This window comes from Tachyglossus aculeatus, chromosome 21 (genome assembly GCF_015852505.1).
Source record: "Tachyglossus aculeatus isolate mTacAcu1 chromosome 21, mTacAcu1.pri, whole genome shotgun sequence".
Taxonomy (NCBI): Eukaryota; Metazoa; Chordata; class Mammalia; order Monotremata; family Tachyglossidae; genus Tachyglossus; species Tachyglossus aculeatus.
This window is the reverse complement of record NC_052086.1, coordinates 23839136-23859102: the sequence shown is the minus strand read 5'-3', so window position 1 is coordinate 23859102 and position 19967 is coordinate 23839136. Positions and strand designations below refer to the sequence as shown.

At 49.4% G+C, this 19967-nt stretch overlaps 1 protein-coding gene across 7 annotated transcripts in view; it reads left to right on the top strand.

Moving 5' to 3' along the window:
• Positions 1–19967, top strand: part of KDM2B (lysine demethylase 2B) — a 159031-nt gene that overhangs the window by 9591 nt on the left and 129473 nt on the right. For 4 of the 7 annotated variants that reach the window (XM_038762658.1, XM_038762659.1, XM_038762656.1 and 1 more), the window contains exons 5-7: positions 4552–4578; positions 10627–10805; positions 11698–11804. In XM_038762658.1, the coding sequence (XP_038618586.1) occupies positions 4552–4578; positions 10627–10805; positions 11698–11804 (313 nt within the window). Of the gene's footprint in view, positions 1–2647; positions 2846–4551; positions 4579–10626; positions 10806–11697; positions 11805–19967 lie in introns of those variants that run through there. The other 3 variants (XM_038762660.1, XM_038762657.1, XM_038762661.1) reach the window with 2 other exon arrangements.

The window sequence follows — 19967 nt, the reverse complement described above, 5'->3', positions numbered from 1 at the left end:
AGTGATTTCTTAACTGCACTCCAGGTGCAGCTTGAATTATTCATTCATTCATTCAATCGTTTTTATTTAAGCACTTAACTCTATGAGGGGCACTGTACTAAGCGCTTGGGAGAGTAAACAGTTTACAACAGTAAACTGAAACATTCCCTGCCCACAACAAGCTTACAGTCTAGAGGGAATTAAGCTCCTGATTGTGGTTGGGGGTGGTTTAAGGGGACAGAGGGAGGCTCTCCTATGGCCCAGACCACTGCATTTTGGCATTTCCTGCATTTTAAAGGAAGAATTGACATCCCATGAGGATTAAATAGAATGAATTAAATGAATGCTGTATGTAGAGTTCATAGACCGCCTGAATTGCAGTTATTCATTCATTCAACTGTATTTATTGAGCGCTTACTGTGTGCAGAGCACTGTACTAAGTGCTTGGGAAATACAAGTTGGCAACATATAGAGATGGTCCCTACCCAACAACGGGCTCACAGTCTAGAAGTGGGGAGACAGACAACAAAACAAAACATGTGGTCAGGTGTCAAGTCATCAGAATAAATAGAAGTAAAGCTAGATGCACGTCATTGACAAAATAAACAGTAAATACGTACAAATAAAATAGAGTAATAAATCTGTACAAACATATATACAGGTGCTGTGGGGAGGGGAAGGAGGTAAGGCGGGCGGGATGGGGAGGGGGAGAGGATAAAGGGGGCTCAGTCTGGGATGAGTTCTGTATTAATGCCTGTTTGGAGAAGTCAGGATTGGTTGGATCTTAGGAAACATAAAGGTGGAAGAGGAGCCAATTTGGGAAGGCTTTGGAGGTGGTAAAGTTAGTGGCATGTTGAAGAACCAAAGGGATTAGGAAAGTAGAGTGTTGGAGTCAGGCTGTTTCTGTTAGGGCTATTTTTAGGACTTAGCAGAGCTTGGGGAGCGCAAGCCAGGAGACCCTCCCCTCCCCAGTTCCTTAGGTCAGGTTTGTCTCCCTCGGATGTCAGCCAAGATTGGGATCCGCCCTTTCCTCTCCATCCAAACCACTACCCTGCTCATTCAAGCTCTCATCCTATCCCGTCTGGACTACTTCACCAGCCTTCTCTCTGATCTCCCATCCTCGTGTCTCTCTCCACTTCAATCCATACTTCATGCTGCTGCCCGGATTATCTTTGTCCAGAAACGCTCTGGGCATATTACTGCCCTCCTCAAAAACCTCCAATGGCTACCGATCAATCTGCGCATCAGGCAGAAACTCCTCACCCTGGGCTTCAAGGCTGTCCATCACCTCGCCCACTCCTACCTCACCTCCCTTCTCTCCTTCTACTGCCCAGCCCGCACCCTCCGCTCCTCCACCGCTAATCTCCTCACTGTACCTCGTTCTTGCCTGTCCCGCCATCGACCCCCGGCCCACGTCATCCCCCGGGCCTGGAATGCCCTCCCTCTGCCCATCCGCCAAGCTAGCTCTCTTCCTCCCTTCAAGGCCCTGCTGAGAGCTCACCTCCTCCAGGAGGCCTTCCCAGACTGAGCCCCTTCTTTCCTCTCCCCCTCGTCCCCCTCTCCATCCCCCCGTCTTACCTCCTTCCCTTCCCCACAGCACCTGTATATATGTATATATGGTTGTACATATTTATTACTCTATTTATTTATTTATTTATTTTGCTTGTACATTTCTATCCTATTTATTTTATTTTGTTGGTATGTTTGGTTCTGTTCTCTGTCTCCCCTTTTTAGACTGTGAGCCCACTGTTGGGTAGGGACTGTCTCTGTGTTGCCAATTTGTACTTCCCAAGCGCTTAGTACAGTGCTCTGCACATAGTGAGCGCTCAATAAATACGATTGATTGATTGATTGATTAGAGTTCAGTCCCCTGCTGTAGCCCCTGGGCAATACTGCCCTCAGCCCAGTATTCTGCTAGTCTTGGAAGAGATTGGCTACAGGGCTTCTGCTTGCTGCCCTTTATTCAGACTCTGAGCTCCCATTCAAGAGAAATAACTAAAACCCTATTCTCAACTCAGGAAGCCAAGACACTTGTGTTGTCTCTTCCTAGCACTGCTCCTGCCGTGCATTGCTCCCCTGCAAGTGACTTACCCTCTTCCAACCACCCTTTTTCCATCCGTAAATCATTTACAATAAACCTCTGGTTTCTAAGGCAGCTTTCTACCAAGGAGTCAGAAAAACCTCAGAGCTCCTCGATCCTTCAGAACACCCCAGGGATGGTGCTGTTGTCATCCCATTTTAGAAATGGGAACAAATACTTGAGGTCTCACAGTCCTTGGTGAAGCTGAACTGGGTGGGGTCCCTGGGGCCGGGCCCAGCCCTCTCTCTGTTAAACCAGGGAGGAGAGAAAGCCATATGAGTAGCCACCAGGAAAGGGCTGGAGAGAGGCCACCCGAGGGGCCCCAAATGATGGTAGCCCTGGTCATTCCCTGTTGAAATTGGAATTGGTTTGCCCAGAGCAGCAGGCTGCCCTTGTGTCCAACTGTCCCTCTCCCTCTTCCTGTTAGCAGTTGTCATGGAGACCAGCTGCTTCAGGCACTTTTCATCCAACATGGCCTCCATCTTGTATAAGCCAGACCCCCGAAAGCAGCCTCTAACATAAATAAGATGGCCAACCAGCCCAATATCTGGTCCTCTGAAAAGAAAAGTTGTGATTGAGATATACGTCCATCTCTGCCGACAGGAGGGAGACGTAGGGAGTAGGATGCACTAATACATGCGTTTCTTAGAAGGGGTGTGGGTGGGGAACCAGAAGAAGCCCAGGGCGAAGGAAGCCTTCGCAAGCCGGGCCCTCTGAGGTCTGTCTTCTAGAGCCACAGTGTTGGAGGCTTGGCAGGCTGGGGTCCCAGGGGTCCGAGTTGAAAAGGTACTGTAGCACTGGACCTGTTTTGCCCCTTTGGAGGTCCCTCTGTCTGTCACTACCCCCAGTCAGCAGCAGCAGCAATGGCAGAGGCCCCAGTGCCACTGTCCTCTCTTCCTCCCTTCAAGGCCCTGCTGAGAGCTCACCTCCTCCAGGAGGCCTTCCCAGACTGAGCCCCTTCCTTCCTCTCCCCCTCGTCCCCCTCTCCATCCCCCCATCTTACCTCCTTCCCTTCCCCACAGCACCTGTATATATGTATATATGGTTGCACATATTTATTACTCTATTTATTTATTTATTTATTTATTTATTTTACTTGTGCATTTCTATCCTATTTATTTTATTTCGTTGGTATGTTTGGTTTTGTTCTCTGTCTCCCCCTTTTAGACTGTGAGCCCACTGTTGGGTAGGGACTGTCTCTATGTGTTGCCAATTTGTACTTCCCAAGCGCTTAGTACAGTGCTGTGCACATAGTAAGCGCTCAATAAATACGATTGATTGATTGATTGATTGTCCTGCCCTGGGCCAGGCACCGAAGCCGCTGGTGGCTGATTGCAGTGGTGACAGACGACAGCAGAAGTGGCCCTTTCCCATCTAAGGTGGATAGCATTTGTCCCACCTTGGTGGTGTTGTGGGGAACTCCTTGGTTGGCCCATGCTGCTCCCTGGCCGGATAGAGTACCGGCCTGGGAAGTCCGAAGGACCCGAGTTCCAATCCTGGCTCCTCCACATGTCTGGTGGGTGACCTTGGGGAATTCACTTAACTTCTCTGTGCCTCAGTTACCTCATCTGTAAAAAATGAGGTTGAGTAAGAGCTCCACATGGGACAGGAATGTGTCCAACCTGATTAATTTGTATCTACTCCTGTGCTTACAACATATTTATTACTCTATTTTACTTGTACCTATCTATTCTATTTATTTTATTTTGTTAGTATGTTTGGTTTTGTTCTCTGTCTCCCCCTTTTAGACTGTGAGCCCACTGTTGGGTAGGGACTGTCTCTATATGTTGCCAACTTGTACTTCCCAAGCACTTAGTACAGTGCTCTGCACACAGTAAGCGCTCAATAAATACGATTGATTGATTGATTGCTTAGCACATAGTAAGCGTTTAACAAGTATTATTATGTCAATGCCCCACAAAGAGCCTCTTGAGACCCTCTGGGAGAGACCCAGGTAGGCCCATTATTACCTAATTTGCTATTATAATTAATAGTCTATTTGTTCTGACGATTTTGACACCTGTCTACGTGTTTTGTTTTGTTGTCTTTCTCCCCTTTCTAGACTGTGAGCCCGTTGTTGGGTAGGGACCGTCTCTGTGTGTTGCAGACTTGTACTTCCCAAGCGCTTAGTACAGTGCTCTGCACATAGTAAGCGCTCAATAAATACGATTGAATGAATGAATAATATCTACAGTGATAGTACTACCAAGGATATCACCGTTTATAATTTATAATTATGGTGTTCGTTCAGTGTGTCAAGCACTGTACCAAGTAGATACAAGGTAATCAGGTTGAACATGTTCCCCCTCCCACATGGGGCTCACAGTCTCAATCACCCCTTTTACAGGTGAGGGAACTGAGGCACAGAGAAATGAAGTGACTTGCCCAAGGCCACAGAGCTGGGATTAGAACCCAGGTCCTCTGATTCCCAGGGCCGTGCTGTTTCCATTAGGCCATGCTGCTTCTCATCCCCTGAATTCCTCTCTTTCTAGGACAAGGAAGTTTCTGTTGGCCACAGAGTGAGTTGACAGAGCATTGGCCCTCTTGTTTGGGCTGTTGTGATGGGTGTGATGGTGAGGGGGTAGGGAAGGGGAGGGAGGGGACTAGTAGATGCAAAGTCATCTTGTGCTGACCACCTGAGGTCAAACATTGGGTCTTTCTATTTAAACACCTTTCAATTAGCCGATACTAACAGTGTTACTGTCCTGTTCCTCTGGCTCCCTGCCCGGCACACCCTGGTCTCTGGAGTGAGCAAGGGGCCTTTAAAGCTCAGGGCAGCAGATTAATTTCCCTGCTTGGAATGTGTCTGATGTGTGCAGCGGCTGGGAGCCAAGAATACAAATGGAGATGAGAGGGGGAAGGAGGAGGAGCCGGGAGGGTGGCTGGCTGGCCTACTTAGAAACTCCAGCCACCATTGAGAGGGGGAAATTTTGTCAAAAACTTAATGGCTTCACAGCGCCTTATCTAGCAGTCAATCAGTGATACATATTGAGTGCTAACTTGGTTCATAGCCCTACACCAAATGCATGGGACAGTACAACAGAGTTGATAGACATGTCCCCTGCCCTGCCACCTTTCCTGCATTACCCGGATGGCGTAGTGTATAGAGCTCAACCCTGGGAGTCGTTCATTCATTCATTGTCGTATTTATTGAGCGCTTACTTTGTTCAGAGAACTGTATGAAGCGCTTGGGAAGCGCTTGGTAGTCAGAAGGTCATGGGTTCTATTCCCGGCTGTGCCGCTTGTCTGCTGTATGGCCTTGGGCAAGTCACTTCACTTCTTTGTGCCTCAGTTACCTCATCTGTAAAATGGGTTTGAGACTGTGAGCCCTATGTGGGACAGGGACTATGTCCAACCCAATTTGCTTGTGTCCACCCCAGGGTGTTAGTACAGGCCCTGGCACATAGTAAGCACTTAACAAATACTGTAATCAATCAATCGTATTTATTGAGCATTTACTGTGTGCAGAGCACTGTACTAAGCGCTTGGGAAGTCCAAGTTGGCAACATATAGAGACAGTCCCTACCCAACAGTGGGCTCACAGTCTAAAAGGGGGAGAGAGAGAACAAAACCAAACATACTAACAAAATAAAGTAAATTAGATATGTACAAGTAAAATAAATAAATAAATAGAGTAATAAATATGTACAAATGTATATACATATATACAGGTGCTGGGGGGAAGGGAAGGAGGTAATTACTGTTGTTATTATTACTGCCCACAGTGAGCCTTTTATAGCCAGTGCTGGGGATTTGGAAGTGAGGTCACCATCACCTGCTCAGTAGGCCAAGGACAGCTCTAGGTCCCAGATTGACTTCCCTGTTCTGAGTGTAAGCACCTTGAGGGTAAGGATCGTGTCTGCTAACTCTGTTGTATTCTCCCAAGCACTTGCGCTTTGCCCAGAATAAGTGCTTGAAAAATACCGTTGATGATTGACTGGTGGGACAGCTATGAGGGTGCAACAGCCAGAAACACACTCGGCATCTGTCAGCAGATGGGACTTGGGAGGCCTGAGTGAAAGGAAACTGAGGTGCAGAAAGTGGCATGGCAGGATTGGTCACCCCAAGGTGGCTTTTAATCTCCCACCCTCACGGTTTTTGTTGGATCATCAGATGATTTGGCACTGGGTAGCGTGACCAAGCTGCATTGTGGCAGGATTTTGGGTCCCCCAGATAATAGTTTATTAAGCGCTACTATGTGCCAGGCACTGTATTAAGTGCTGGGATGGATGCAAGCAGATCTGGTTGGACACAAGTGGGGCTCACAGTCTCAATCCCTATTTTCCAGATGAGGTAACTGAGGCACAGAGAAATGAAGTGATTTGCCCAAGGTCACCCAGCAGACAAGTGGCAGGGCCAGGATTAGAATCCATGACCGTCTCCAACCAAACCCTAGGGGAGTGGTTGCGTGGTAGCTCTAGGGGATTCTCGTCTGGGCCGGTTCTGAATTCAGTTCACCTGGGTTCTGGCGAGCAGAGCCACAGTCACTTGTGGTGTAGGAGTTCACATGGCTGAGGAATCTCTGGATGAGGTTATGGGCAGGATGGGCTTTAAGATCCCACCCTGATGGGTCCAGAACTCACCTGAACTCCTGGGTTCCATAAACTTTTGAAATCACCCTGGCTTGTAGCAGGGGCCCAGGGGGCATGAACCAGGCACCAGGGATCTAGTTTGGGTGACAAAACTCAACATCTCTTCAGAATGAAGCTGGAAGGAGAGACCTGCTGTGTGAACTTTGGCAAATCACTTAAATTCTCTGCGCCTCAGTTACCTCATCTGTAAAATGGGATTAAGACTGTGAGTCTCACATAGGAAGTGGACTGTGTCCAACCTGATTATTTTATACCTACCGCAGTGATTAGAATATAGTAAACGCTTAATAAATACCATTTTAAAAAAAGGGCTCCTTGATATGCCTTCGCTTGGCTTGAACTAGCCCAAGGGGCAGAGCTGGGGGCGGAACCCAGGAGCCCAACCCCCTTTGGTGGTGATCTTCCCTCTAGTCTTACCTTTTGAGTCAGGGAGAAATAAAGATCTCAACTGACACTTGGCCCCCAAAGTGTGTATATATATATGTATGTTTGTATTCATTCATTCAATAGTATTTATTGAGCACTTACTGTGTGCAGAGCACTGTACTAAGCGCTTGGGAAGTACAAGTTGGCAACATATAGAGACGGTCCCTACCCAACAGTGGGCTCACAGTCTAGAAGGGGGAGACAGAGAACAAAACAGAACATATTAGCAAAATAAATAGAATAAATATGTACAAATAAAATAAATAGAGTAGTAAATATGTACAAACATATATACAGGTGCTGTGGGGAGGGGAAGGAGGTAAGATGGGGGGATGGGGAGAGGGAGGAAGGGGAGAGGAAGGAAGGGGCTCAGTCTGGGAAGGCCTCCTGGAGGAGGTGAGCTCTCAGTAGGGCTTTGAAGGGAGGAAGAGAGCTAGCTTGGTGGATGTGTGGAGGGAGGGCATTCCAGGCCAGGGGGATGACGTGGGCCGGGGGTTGACGGCGGGACAGGCGAGAACCAGGCACGGTGAGGAAATTAATGGCAGAGGAGCGGAGGGTGCAGGCTGGGCTGTAGAAGGAGAGAAGGGAGGTGAGGTAGGAGGGGGCGAGGTGATGGACAGCCTTGAAGCCGAGCTTGAGGAGTTTTTGCCTGATGAGTAGGTTGATTAGGGTAGATACAAGCTAATCAGGTCGGACATGGTCCCTGTCCCACATGGGGCTCACAGTCTTAATCCTCGTTTTACCGATGAGGTAACTGAGGCCCAGAGAAGTGAAGTGACTTTCCCAAGATCACATAGCAGACAACTGGTAGAGCTGGAATTAGAACGCAGGATCTTCTGACTCCCAAGGCCTGTGCTCTACCCAGTAAGTCTTGCTGCTTCTCATGTAGCCCTTGGGCTCAGGCAACTCATCCTGGTGTTCTCCAGCTGTTCTTGGAGTGGCGTAGCCCCACGTATCATCGTTCCAGCACTCCAGTCCCTAATACAGTCACCCCCACCCGCTGGGCCACCAACCCCAGCCTATCTCCCCGAGGAGCTCCTCACAGCTTCGGGCCAACGCCAGCAGGAATGCAGCAAAGCCTGGGCCATGGCAACCCCAGGAAGAGTTAAGCCCTTTCCAGAGTGAACTCCTCACAGGCTGAGAGTGAGAGTCAGGCCCTGAATGGGATAGAGAACTGGGAGGCAGGGGCTGCAGGAGGGAAGCCAGCGATGCACAATCAATCAATCAATCAATCAATCAATCGTATTTATTGAGCGCTTACTGTGTGCAGAGCAGTGTACTAAGCACTTGGGAAGTACAAGTCGGCAACACATAGAGCCAGTCCCTACCCAACAGCGGGCTCACAGTCTAGAAGGGGGAGACAGAACAAAACCAAACATACTAACAAAATAAAATAAATAGAATAGATATGTACAAGTAACATAAATAAATAAATAGAGTAATAAATATGTACAAACATATACATATATACAGGTGCTGTGGGGAAGGGAAGGAGGTAAGATGGGGGGGATGGAGGGGGGGAGAGGAAGGAAGGGGCTCAGTCTGGGAAGGCCTCCTGGAGGAGGTGAGCTCTCAGTAGGGCCTTGAAGGGAGGAAAGAAGAAAGGTGGTAGTGCTGAGGATGCTGGTAGTTTGACCCTTCACCTTGTCACTTGGTGATCTGTGCACAGGGCCCAGGAACAGAGGAGCTGCAAAGACTCCAAAGTCTTGTCCTTTTCCTCTGAGGCCTGTCCCTCCTGAAGGAGCGGGGAGGGAAGGGGGCAGAGGGTGTGTGCACTGAGGGCTTCTCTTCTTTACCTCGTAGTAGTCAACTGAGGAAGGGCAAAGGGCGAAGCGAATTGGGAAAAGCTGGAGAGAGAAAGTTGTGGCTGTGATTCAGGGGGAGTGATGGAGTCAGATCTCCTGGTGTGGAGAGGCGTAGGTGCTTGGAGCTTCAAGGAGATTCCCTCTGCAAGGGGAAGGCAGGCCCGCCCTCCAGGAATGGGGAGGAAGGGGTTGGAAGGGACCTCCTGTTTGGTCCGGACAAACCTCCCTCCCTTTGTTTTGGGATGCCCCCTTGTGGATGTGTCCCTAAAGGAAAAGTCAAAACTCCGACTTTCCCTTTTGCCCGGGGAACAAAGTATGAGCCGGGCTTGCCCCCTTCCTCCACAAGGATCATGGACCACTCTGAGCCCACTGCATTCCCAGACCCCTCATGGAGAGAAAGAGCAGGACGGCTCTTCAGCCAGGGCCAGCAGGATCCGGAGTTGAGCTAGCTGTCTGTCGGCTCCCTGGGCCGGAGCTGGTGTCAGCGGGTGCCCGTGTCCCGCAGCCCTACTGCAGCCTCCCTCCCAGAGAGGAACCTCTCAAACCCACCCCCTCCTGCTTCTGAGGCCGGAAGCAAAGTCACCAAGGCCCAAGGCTGTGAGGGGGCGGTGATCTGAATTAAGGCTCCTCTTTTTTTCCTTTGCTATTGAGTGCTTACTGTGTGCCAGGCACTGTACTAAGTGCTGGGATAGTTGCAAGCAAATCAGGTTGGACACAGTTCCTGTCCCACATGGGGCTCACAGTCCTAATCCCCATTGTACAGATGAGGTAACTGAGGCACAGAGAAGTGAAGTGACTTGCCCGAGGTGACACAGCAGACAAGTGGCGGAGCTGGTATTAGAACTCAAGTCCTTCTGGCTCACAGGCTTGTGCTTCTCTCTCATACTTGGAGAAGCAGCGTGGCTCAGTGGACAGAGCACGGGCTTAGGAATCAGAGGTTTGAAGTCAGAGGTTCAAATCCCGGCTCCACTACTTGTCAGCTGTGTGACTTTGGGCAAGTCACTTAACTTCTCCGGGCCTCAGTTACCTCATCTGTAAAATGGGGATGAAGACTGTGAGCCCCAAGTGGGACAACCCGATCACCTTGTATCCTCCCCAGAGCTTAGAACAGTGCTTGGCACATAGTGAGCACTTAACAAATGCCATCATTATAATAATAATAATTATTATTATTTCCCCAAAGGAAAGGGAAACCCTGTGCTGGAGCTCAGGGACTGGATTTGAACCTATTATTTCTCCAAAGGAAAGGGAAACCCTGCGCTGGAGCTCAGGGACTGGATTTGAACCCCAGATGAAGGAGATCATTGGCAAGAGGAGCAGGGCTTTAGAGTCAGGCCAGGATTAGAAACACTCAGCTTGTCTCACCTGTGGATCCTGGTTCCTGTTGTGTGTGGGATGGATTGAGCGGGCCTCCCTGGATAGTGGTAGGGAGCCAGAAGCTGAGTCTGCCTCCAAAACCCTCATTGCCCTTGAAGGCAGGACCGTTGCTGGGCTATTTCTGTGCCTCAGCACAGGCTCTCAGCATGAGGCCTGGGCACTGCTTTTAGAGTTCAGGCTCCCGGCAGGGCCAAAGCTTTCTCTGTCAGCCTGAGCAACTGGGAGGAATGGCGGCGGGGAAGGGAGGAGGCGGGCTTCACCCAGGAAACCCTCCCTACGGTCAGGTCCCAGAGGAAGGTCCCAGGAGGTCTGGGGATCCCTTCAGTCTTGACCAGGGATTGGGGCTATGTGTGGGTTCTGCCCTCAGGGAGCCGGCGGATGGTGGACGTGATGGACGTGAACACGCAGAGAGGCACGGAGATGAGCATGTCCCAGTTTGTGCGCTACTATGAAACCCCTGAGGCCCAGCGGGAGAAACTCTTCAATGTCATCAGCCTGGAGTTCAGTCACACCAAGCTGGAGAATGTCGTCAAACGGCCCAACGTGGTATGACCCGGGGTGGGGTCACCTTGGGCCTTGGTCTTCCAGCCCCCAATACCCTCTCCCTCGACCACAACTTCCCATCCATTTCCCAGAGGCCTGCTCCTCCCTGGCCATCATTTTCCTGGCTTCCTTTGCCTTTCCCTCATTCCTCTTGCAACTCAGGGGAAGAGAAGCAATAATAATAAGTGCTTCTTACGTGCCTAGCGCTGGGGTAGATGCAAGACAATCTGGTTGGGCACAGTACCTGTCCTACATGGGTCTCACAGTCTAATAATAACTGTGGTGTTGGTTAATTGCTTTTTGTGCTAAGCACTGTACAAAGTGCTGGGATAAGTACAGTATAATAGGATCAGATACAGTCTCTGTCTCACGTGGAGCTCATAGACATGAGGGACCGGGATCAGATATTTAATCCCCATTTTGCAGATGAGGACACTGGCACAGAGAAGTTAAGTGACTTTCCCAAGGTCATACAGCAGGCAAGTTGCAGAGGTGGGGTTAGGACTCAGGTGTCCTGAATCTCAGGCTTTCCTGGGCTCTTTCCACTAGGCTGCCTTGCTTCTCAAGCTGCAGCATCCATTGGGGAAAGCATAAAGCCGCTCCCTCTGGGTGGGAAAGGAATCTGGATTAGAAAGTGGAGCGGGGTGTTGTTCCCATAAAAATGTGTGGCCAAGATAGAGTCAGGTTAGGGCCTGGTCCTGGTGTTCTCCTCGCCATCCCTGCCCCCTGGAGTGAGTCTTTGTCAGATGAGGGAGGGGAGGGTACAGCTCAACTACATGTGCCCTGGCCAGAGGGCATGAGATGAGAGAGGACGACAAAGCCCGCCCTGGTCGGGGAGCTGGCAGCCCCCATAGGCGCCCCACAATCTTGATGGAGGATATGGCATGGCTTTCAGGTGGACCTGGTGGATTGGGTGGACAACATGTGGCCCCAGCATCTGAAGGAGAGGCAGACGGACGCCACCAACGCCATCGCTGAGATGAAGTATCCCAAAGTCAAAAAGTAAGGCTGCCCGTGTGGGCTGAGGCAGTTGGGTGGCAGGGGCCAGGCTTCCATCCATCTGGACTCTGGCAGCAACTCAGGGTAGGGGGCTGTTTGCTTGTTACTGGTGGTCTCTCAGAGGGCTGAAGTTGAAATTGTTTTGGTTTACTTCCCCCATCCTCCCCACCCTTTTATATACACGTGCACACCCCCATTCCCCCCCTCTCCCTGCCCCGTTTGGTTCATGATGATCCAGAGTCTTTGGCTGGAGAGCAGTGCCAAGGATCTGGGTGGCGTCCGACAATTGTGGTGAAATGAGCAGCTTTTGGGACTCCAGTCTGGATATCTCATTGTGGAGTAGAAGCCCTCCCAGTGGCTGAGAGGAGCTGGGGATTTCCAAAAAGGGCCCAAAGAGGGTTTGAGGAGTGAGTGATGGACATAGAGGCTTCTAGTGCTGTAGCCAGTGACCAGAGGAAGCTGTGGTTTCCTTCCCACTCCAGTGAATGTTTCTGTTGAATCCCTGGACTCCAGCAGTTGAGTGTTGCTATGGACCACCATCCCCTCATCTCAGGAACCCCCTGTGACTCTTCTGTGTCCTCAGCACACCAGCTTGATCACTAGAGCAGATCTGATGGGAAAGAAAGATTCCTACTAGTTGGTGTGTTTGTGGGCAGACAGGTAGGCGGACAGATGTGTTTCGTTGCCACACAAGATTATTTTGCTCTAATGATCCCGAGTCTTAAGTCACCTGGAGTTTGCTAGCCTCCAGGGACCTAAAGGTAAATGCGAGTTATTTAACTTGTCAGGTGATCTGGTTCCCACTGAACCCTACGGCCCAGTTCTTACTCCAACAGTGGCCTTGGGGTGGTGGTGCCCAGGTTAGTCCCAAGTCATTCCTCTTCTCGAAGATTTGAGGGTCTCATGGGGTTTGGGGCAGGGCATCCAGGGGGATAAACATTTTTCTCAGGTCAAGGCTGATGGTTGAAGTGGGTGTGAGCCTCTGAAACATGGAATCAGAAGTAAGGTATGGGTGCAGGGTGAGTTGGTGCTTAGGCCCCAGGTATAACAACCCGGAGATAGCCTTGGGCCAGAAGCTTCTGGATGACTCCCTCCAAGTGGCTGACTACCTAAATCTGGGTTGGAGTTGAGGCTCGGAGGTTGCTTGTGGTGAATGAACCCCAGCAAGGGGGCCAACTGTTCATTTTGGATGCCGCAGTGATTTTGGTATAAAAATTTAAGGACGCTTTTGGGGCAGAGTTTCTAGAAGACAGGATTTCTGGGAGCAAAAGCCCTCCTTGGTCCTTAGGATGCAGGCAGTCCCTGACTGGCCCCAGAGCCTAGAAGGGGTAAAAAAGCAAACACTTTGGGCCTGTATCCTGGAGTCCTCAGAGTAGCTAAAAAGTAAAGTGGTTATTTTGGCTTCACTTCCAGCATCCATTCAGCTCTAAAAGGCTGGCTTCATCCCCAAGATATTATTCTGTGGGGGGCCATGCCCCACCCGTCATACACTCCTGGATCCCAGGACCAAGATCTTGTCACAGGTCCAAGGTTTACTCATTCTCCTGGCAGAAGAGATATTTGAATCTCAGAGCTTAAGTATAGATAGGCTAGAGGAGAGTGGCCATTTGGTTTCATACCGCACAGTCCAGCTATGAGTTGGTCTGTCTCCGTCAGCTATGGGTACGGCACCAGCTGGTCTTCATAGCTGGTATTTTTATTTTAAATCAATCCATGGTTATTTATTGAGCACTTACTGTGTTCATGGGGATCTGGGAGGGGAATGTGGCAGCTGGGGAACAACGGAGGGGTCAGACCCCTCCTCTCCCTGCCCCCTAGAAACACTTTAGGTTCAGGCAGACACAGACAGACTTCTGCAGAATGGTGCGAATGACATCATCTTGTCAGGCTGTGTGGGTCTGGCATAACGTGTGACATCATGTTCCAGGGCCATCAGTGGCTTCTCAGTGCCAGCGCGACCCTCCTTCCTGAGGCTTCCAGCTGGGTTCTTCTCATCTCTCCCTTCCTCTCCCCTTCCTACCTTTTTTTTTTAAATTGGTATTTGTTAAGTGCTTACTATGTGCCAGGCACTGTACTAAGCACTGGGGTGGATACAATGCTAATCAGTTTGGACACAGCCCATGTCCCATATGGGGCTCACAGTCTTAATCCCCATTTTACAGGTGACGTAGCTGATGCCCAGAGAAGTTAAGTGACTTGCCCAAGGTCTCAGCAGATAAGTGGTGGAGGCAGGATTAGAACCCAGATCTTTCTGACTCCCATGCCTATGCTACCTGGCCTCACCTTTCCGTTTCTAGCCTCAGAACTTCATCTAGGTGCTTTACAACTAACCACTCTGCTCTCTCATCCAACAGTTGGTCTGAGAAGACCATTCAGTCGTATTTATTAAGCGCTTACTCTGTGCAGAGCAGACCAGAAATGCTAGCACATATGTGGTGTGCAGGGAGGCATTCTTGGTAGCTACCAGGCTCAGTGTTGGCTCTGTTTCGCTGCCTCAGTGCCACCTGATGATGGTGCCCAAGGAGGCTGGGGGGCATTCATAGAGTGGGCTCAGTGGAGTTCTGAGCTTCTCAATGGCCATTTGGTTTTATACCGCACAGTCCAGCTGTGAGTTGGTCTGTCTCCGTCAGCTATGGGTACGACACCAGCTGGTCTTCATAGCTGGCGTTTTTATTTTAAATCAATCCATGCTTATTTATTGAGCACTTACTGTGTGCAGAACACCATACTAGGCATTTGGGGGAGAATACAATTGAACAGAGTTGGTAGACACGTTCCCTGCCTGCAACGAAACCATCCCCTGCCTCGGACCCTATCAGATGGGAAGCACATGTTGAGATGCTTGGATGGGCAAAGAGGCCTGAGTGCGGACCAGGAAAACGAGGCGGGAGGAGGACTGGACAGGAACCGGCGGCTCTTGCCCTACTTGGCTAGGAGGTGGACGGCCATGGGCACCTCGGGGTAGGTGGCCAACAGGTGGGGCGGGTGGAAGAGGCTGGCGAGGTCTGGGGTCTCGTGGTAGGCGTTGTGCGGTGGGGGGGGCCCTGCGCTCAGCACAGGTTGGCACAGGAGGTGAGTCTGGGAGTTGTGAGGTGCAATGTACTTTCCAAGCGCTTAGTGCAGTGCTCTGCACACGGTAAGTGCTCAGTAAACACGATTGAATGAATGAAAAGAGACCACCGTGGTCATTTGCAGAGTCTTTTAGACTGTGAGCCCACTGTTGGGTAGGGACTGTCTCTATGTGTTGCCAGTTTGTACTTCCGAAGCGCTTAGTACAGTGCTCTGCACATAGTAAGCGCTCAATAAATACGATTGATGATTTGCAGAGAAGCAGCGTGGCTCAGTGGAAAGAGCCCGGGCTTTGGAGTCAGAGGTCACGGGTTCGAATCCTGGCTCCACCCCATGTCCGCTGTGTGACCTTGGGCAAGTCACTTAACTTCTCTGAGCCTCAGTTACCTCATCTGTAAAATGGGGGTTAAGACTGTGAGCCCCAACGTGGGACAACTTGATCACCTTGTATCCCCCCCCAGCGCTTAGAATGGTGCTGTGCACATAGTAAGTGCTTAATAAATGCCATTATAAATTTGCAAGAAGTTTGGTTTTTATCCTTAGCTTCCCTATCGGTTGTTGAGTAATGGGTGCATGGCAGTGACCTTTCATTTGGCCTCAGTTTCCCAGTATGTAGAGTGGCTGAAAAATGGTACCGAGGTGTAGTTATGAGGCTATAGGAAGCCAGGCAGAGTAGAAACATCCAATCCTGTAGCAAGGGCCTAACCCTGAACCTTCCCCTGGTGCAGTCAGGTTTGCTCTTTTTCTTTTTTAATGGGGTAGATAGGTACTGTACTAAGGGCTGGGGTAGATAACAAGCTAATCAGGTTGGACATAATCCATGTTCCACATGGGCTCACAGTCTTAATCCCTGTTTTACAGATGAGGTAACTGAGGCCCCTTCTCACTCAGAAAATGCCCAGATCATTATAAGACAGAGCTCTATGTACAGTGGAGGTTTTGTCAGACCTGGGGTGGCACATTTTAGAGAGGAGTAAATTTCTCTGTCACTTATTGGCATTTCATTTGATAATATAGTAATGATGGCATTTTATTAAGTGCTTACTATGCGCAAAACACTGTTCTAAGTGCTGGGGAGGTTACAAGGTGATCAGGTTGTCCCACGGGGGGCTCACAATCGTAATCCCCATTGTACAGATGAGGTAACTGAGGCACAGAGAAGTTAAGTGACTTGCCCAAAGTCACACAGCTGACAGTTGGCAGAGTAAAGAAGTCTTGTATGTGTGTATGTATGTGTATGTACCGTGTATGTGTGGTAGCATGCCAGTTATACGTTTGTAGCTGGAAGTGGCCCAAAAAAGGGCCCATGGTGGGGCAGAGAGGTGTGTGTGTGTGGGGGGGGGTGTTGGTTGTTGGCTTTGTGCCCACTTGATCTAACCCAGCAGGCTTGAGGACTGTGAGCCCACTGTTGGGTAGGGACTGTCTCTATATGTTGCCAATTTGTACTTCCCAAGCGCTTAGTACAGTGCTGTGCACATAGTAAGTGCTCAGTGAATACGATTGATTGATTGATTGATTGATTAAGAGGAGGGGTACTTCAAATGGCCTGCCTGTGTAGCAGCTTGGGGAGAGAGGGCTGACAAATATTTTAAATAATATTTGTTAAGCGCTTATCCTTCCCTGTCAGTTGCCGAGTAATTGGTGCTTATTGGTGACCTTTCCTTTGCCTCAGTTTCCCAATTTGTAGAATGGCTGAGAAATGGTATCTATATCGAAGTGCACCTATGAGGCTACTGGGAGCCTGGGAGAGTAAAACATCCAATCCCATAGCAAGGAGCTAACTCTGAACCTTCCTCTGGTGAAGTCAGCCTTGCTTATTTTTTTTTCTAATGGCATTTGTTAAGGGCTTACTATGTGCCAGGCACTGTATTAAGTGCTGAGGTAGATACAATCAGGGTGGACACAGTCCCCGTTCCATGTGGGGCTCACAGTCTTAATCCCCATTTTGTAGATGAGGGAACAGAGGCACAGTGAGGTTAAATGACTTGCCCAAGGTCACACAAATGGCCGAGCCACAATTAGAACCCAGAACCTCTGACTCCCGGGACTGTGCTCTTCCCACAAGGCCACACCACTTTGTGAAATATATTTAAAAACAACGGGGAGCTGGTAAGTTTCTTGGGTTTATGTGCAAGGTTGGAGGAGAAGTCAAGTAAGAATGAAACAGGAAGTCCCTTACTATATTTTCTGCTGCAAGTGGTGACACTGAGAGATTGAAATCCAGGAAAAACATGTGCTTTCAAGAGTGGGCAATGAAAAATAAAGTACATCTTTTGAATGATATTTGTTAAGACCTTACTATGTGCCAGGTACTGTACTACGCGCTGGGGTAGATACAAGCTAGTCAGGTTGGACACAGATCCTGTCCCACCTGGGGCTCACAGCTTTAATCCCCATTTTACAAATGAGTTACCTGAGGCACAGAGAAGTGACTTGACCATCACAAAAAGAAGTTAAGTGACTTGCCCAAGGCCATACAGCAGAGAAGTGATGCAACCGGGTTAGAATCCAGGTCCTCTGACCCCCCAGACCTGTGCTTTTTCCGCTAGGCCACACTGCTTCCCCTTGTCACTTAATAATTAATTAAAAACTTTATTATAAAGTCATGATTATTAATTAATCAGATAATGGCAGGGGAGGGAGAGGGAGATTTGCTGAATATCTCCCCTGCTTTCCCCTTTCTTCCTCACCGTGTTCAAAATAAAATAGCAGGATGGATCTTAAGCGCTCCGCAGTCCTGACGTGAGGGAGCTGTTAGACCTGCCTCTGCATACTGTCATTCATTCATTCATTCATTCATTCATTCATTCAATCGTATTTATTGAGCTCTTACTGTGTGCAGAGCACTGTACTAAGCGCTTGGGAAGTACAAGTTGGCAACAGATAGAGACGGTCCCTACCCAACAGTGGGCTCACAGTCTAGAAGGGGGAGACAGACAACAAAACAAAACATATTAACAAAATAAAATAAATAGAATAAATATGTGCAAGTAAAATAGAGTAATAAATATGTACAAACATATATACATGTGCTGTGGGGAGGGAAAGGAGGTAAGGCGGGGGGGGGGATGGGGAGGGCTCACAGTCTTAATCCCCATTTTTACAGATGAGGTAACTGAGGCTCAGAGAAGTTAAGTGACTTGCCCAGAGTCACACAGCAGACTTGTGGTGGAGCCGGGATTCGAACCCATGACCTCTGACTCCAAAGCCCGGGCTCTTTCCACTGAGCCACGCTGCTTCTCAATACGGCTGTGAAGGTTGGGGGGAGAGTGTCTGTTAAAATTTGAGGAGGGAGGGTGTTCCAGGCACTTTGCCCTCAGACCTTATCTTCTTCCCCATCTTTGCAGGTCTCCCCTGGGGCCACTGGTGGGCCGAATTGGCCTTACAACATTTCCAAGAAGAATCAATCAAGTTCAAGTTGATTATTTTCCCATCTCCTGCCAGCACCTCTGGCGTATGTGCCAAAGGTGCCCGATGGGCAGTGCCTCTACATAAAAGGCCACTCGCTTCAGCTGGCTCGATTCCCCAGAGGTGGTCCCCAAAGGGGACCATCTGGCCTCTGCCCCGTGGGTCACTCAGGGGAAATACAGCAGCGTGGCTCAGTGGAAAGAGCCCAGGTTTGGGAGTCAGAGGTTGTGGGTTCTAATCCCGGCGCCGCCACTTGTCTGCTGTGTGACCGTGGGCAAGTCACTTAACTTCTCTAAGCCTCAGTTACCTCATCTGTAAAAATGGGGATTAAGACTGTGAGCCCCACGTGGGACAACTTGATCACATTGTATCCCCCACAGCGCTTTGAACCCTGCTTTGCACATAGTAAGCGCTTTACAAATGCCATTATTATTATTGAAGGCACATCTCCTCCAAGAGGCCTTCCCTGACTAAGCCCTCCTTTCCTCTTCTCCCACTCCATTCTGCATTGCCCAGACTTCCTCCCTTTGTTCTTCCCCCCAGCCAGCTCCACAGCACTTAGGTACATAGCTGTAATTTATTTCTATTAATGTCTGTCTCCCCCCACCCCGCCCCCCGCCAGGTTATGAGATCATTGTGGGCAGGGAATGTGTCCGTTTACTGTTGTATTCTTCCAAGTGCTTAGTACAGTGCTCTGCACGTGGGAAGCATTCAATAAATATGATTGAATGAATGAAGAAGAAGCCTATGCAGCTGGGCTGGCTCAGTCACAGACTGCTTACTCAGAGTAATTCTGACATTCTGGGGGAGAAGCGCTGCGAAATCAAAAAGGATTATATTCCTTTTTGAAACAAAACACATACTGTGCCTCCCCAAAAAAGACACCCCCCCCCCGAAAAAAAAATCCAGATCAGCTCTGCCCTGGATCTGGAGTGATGGAAGGCCACCTTCCTCACCCACCCCCTCTCCTACTCGTTCTGTTTCAAGGTTGCAAAGTCCATGAAAAGGCTGACCACATCACGCAGCATGGCCTAGGGGAAAGAGCAGGGGCCTTGGAATCAGAGGACTTGGGTTTTAATGCGGCTCTGCCACTTGTCTGCTGTTTGACCTTGGACCGGTCACTTAACTTCTGTGCTTCACTTCCCTCGTCTTCAGGATGGGGGTTCAATACCTGTTCTCCCTTCTACTTAGACTCTGAGCCTCATGTGGGACCTGATTATCTTTACCCCAGCAATTAGAACGGTGCTTAACACAAAGTTAAGTGCTTAAGAAATACTATGGTTATTGTTGTTATCGTAGGCTCAGACCCTCTGCAGGTTACCCTGCCTTTCTCTTGAAAAGCCGCCTCCTCTTCCGTAGGATCACCTTCTGGAAGTCATATTCACTTTGGGTGAACCCCTGGGAAAGATACATTAATTGCATCTCATCCTAGTCCCAGAGTCTTCCAGGCATTTGGGATCAGCCATTTCATTGTGTTCATTTAACTTGCAGTGATTTCTCCAGAGATACTAACTATCTAGGTTCCTTCCTTCACCTTCAGCCTTTCTTTTGGCCATACGTTAATACCCTCCGTAGGTGGTGGAAAGGTTAATAAAAAGCATAATCATTAAGTATTATGCTTTTTATTCACTTCTAAGTCATTTCTAATTTCTAATCCCAGCCCTGCCACCTGTGTGCTGCGAGACCTTG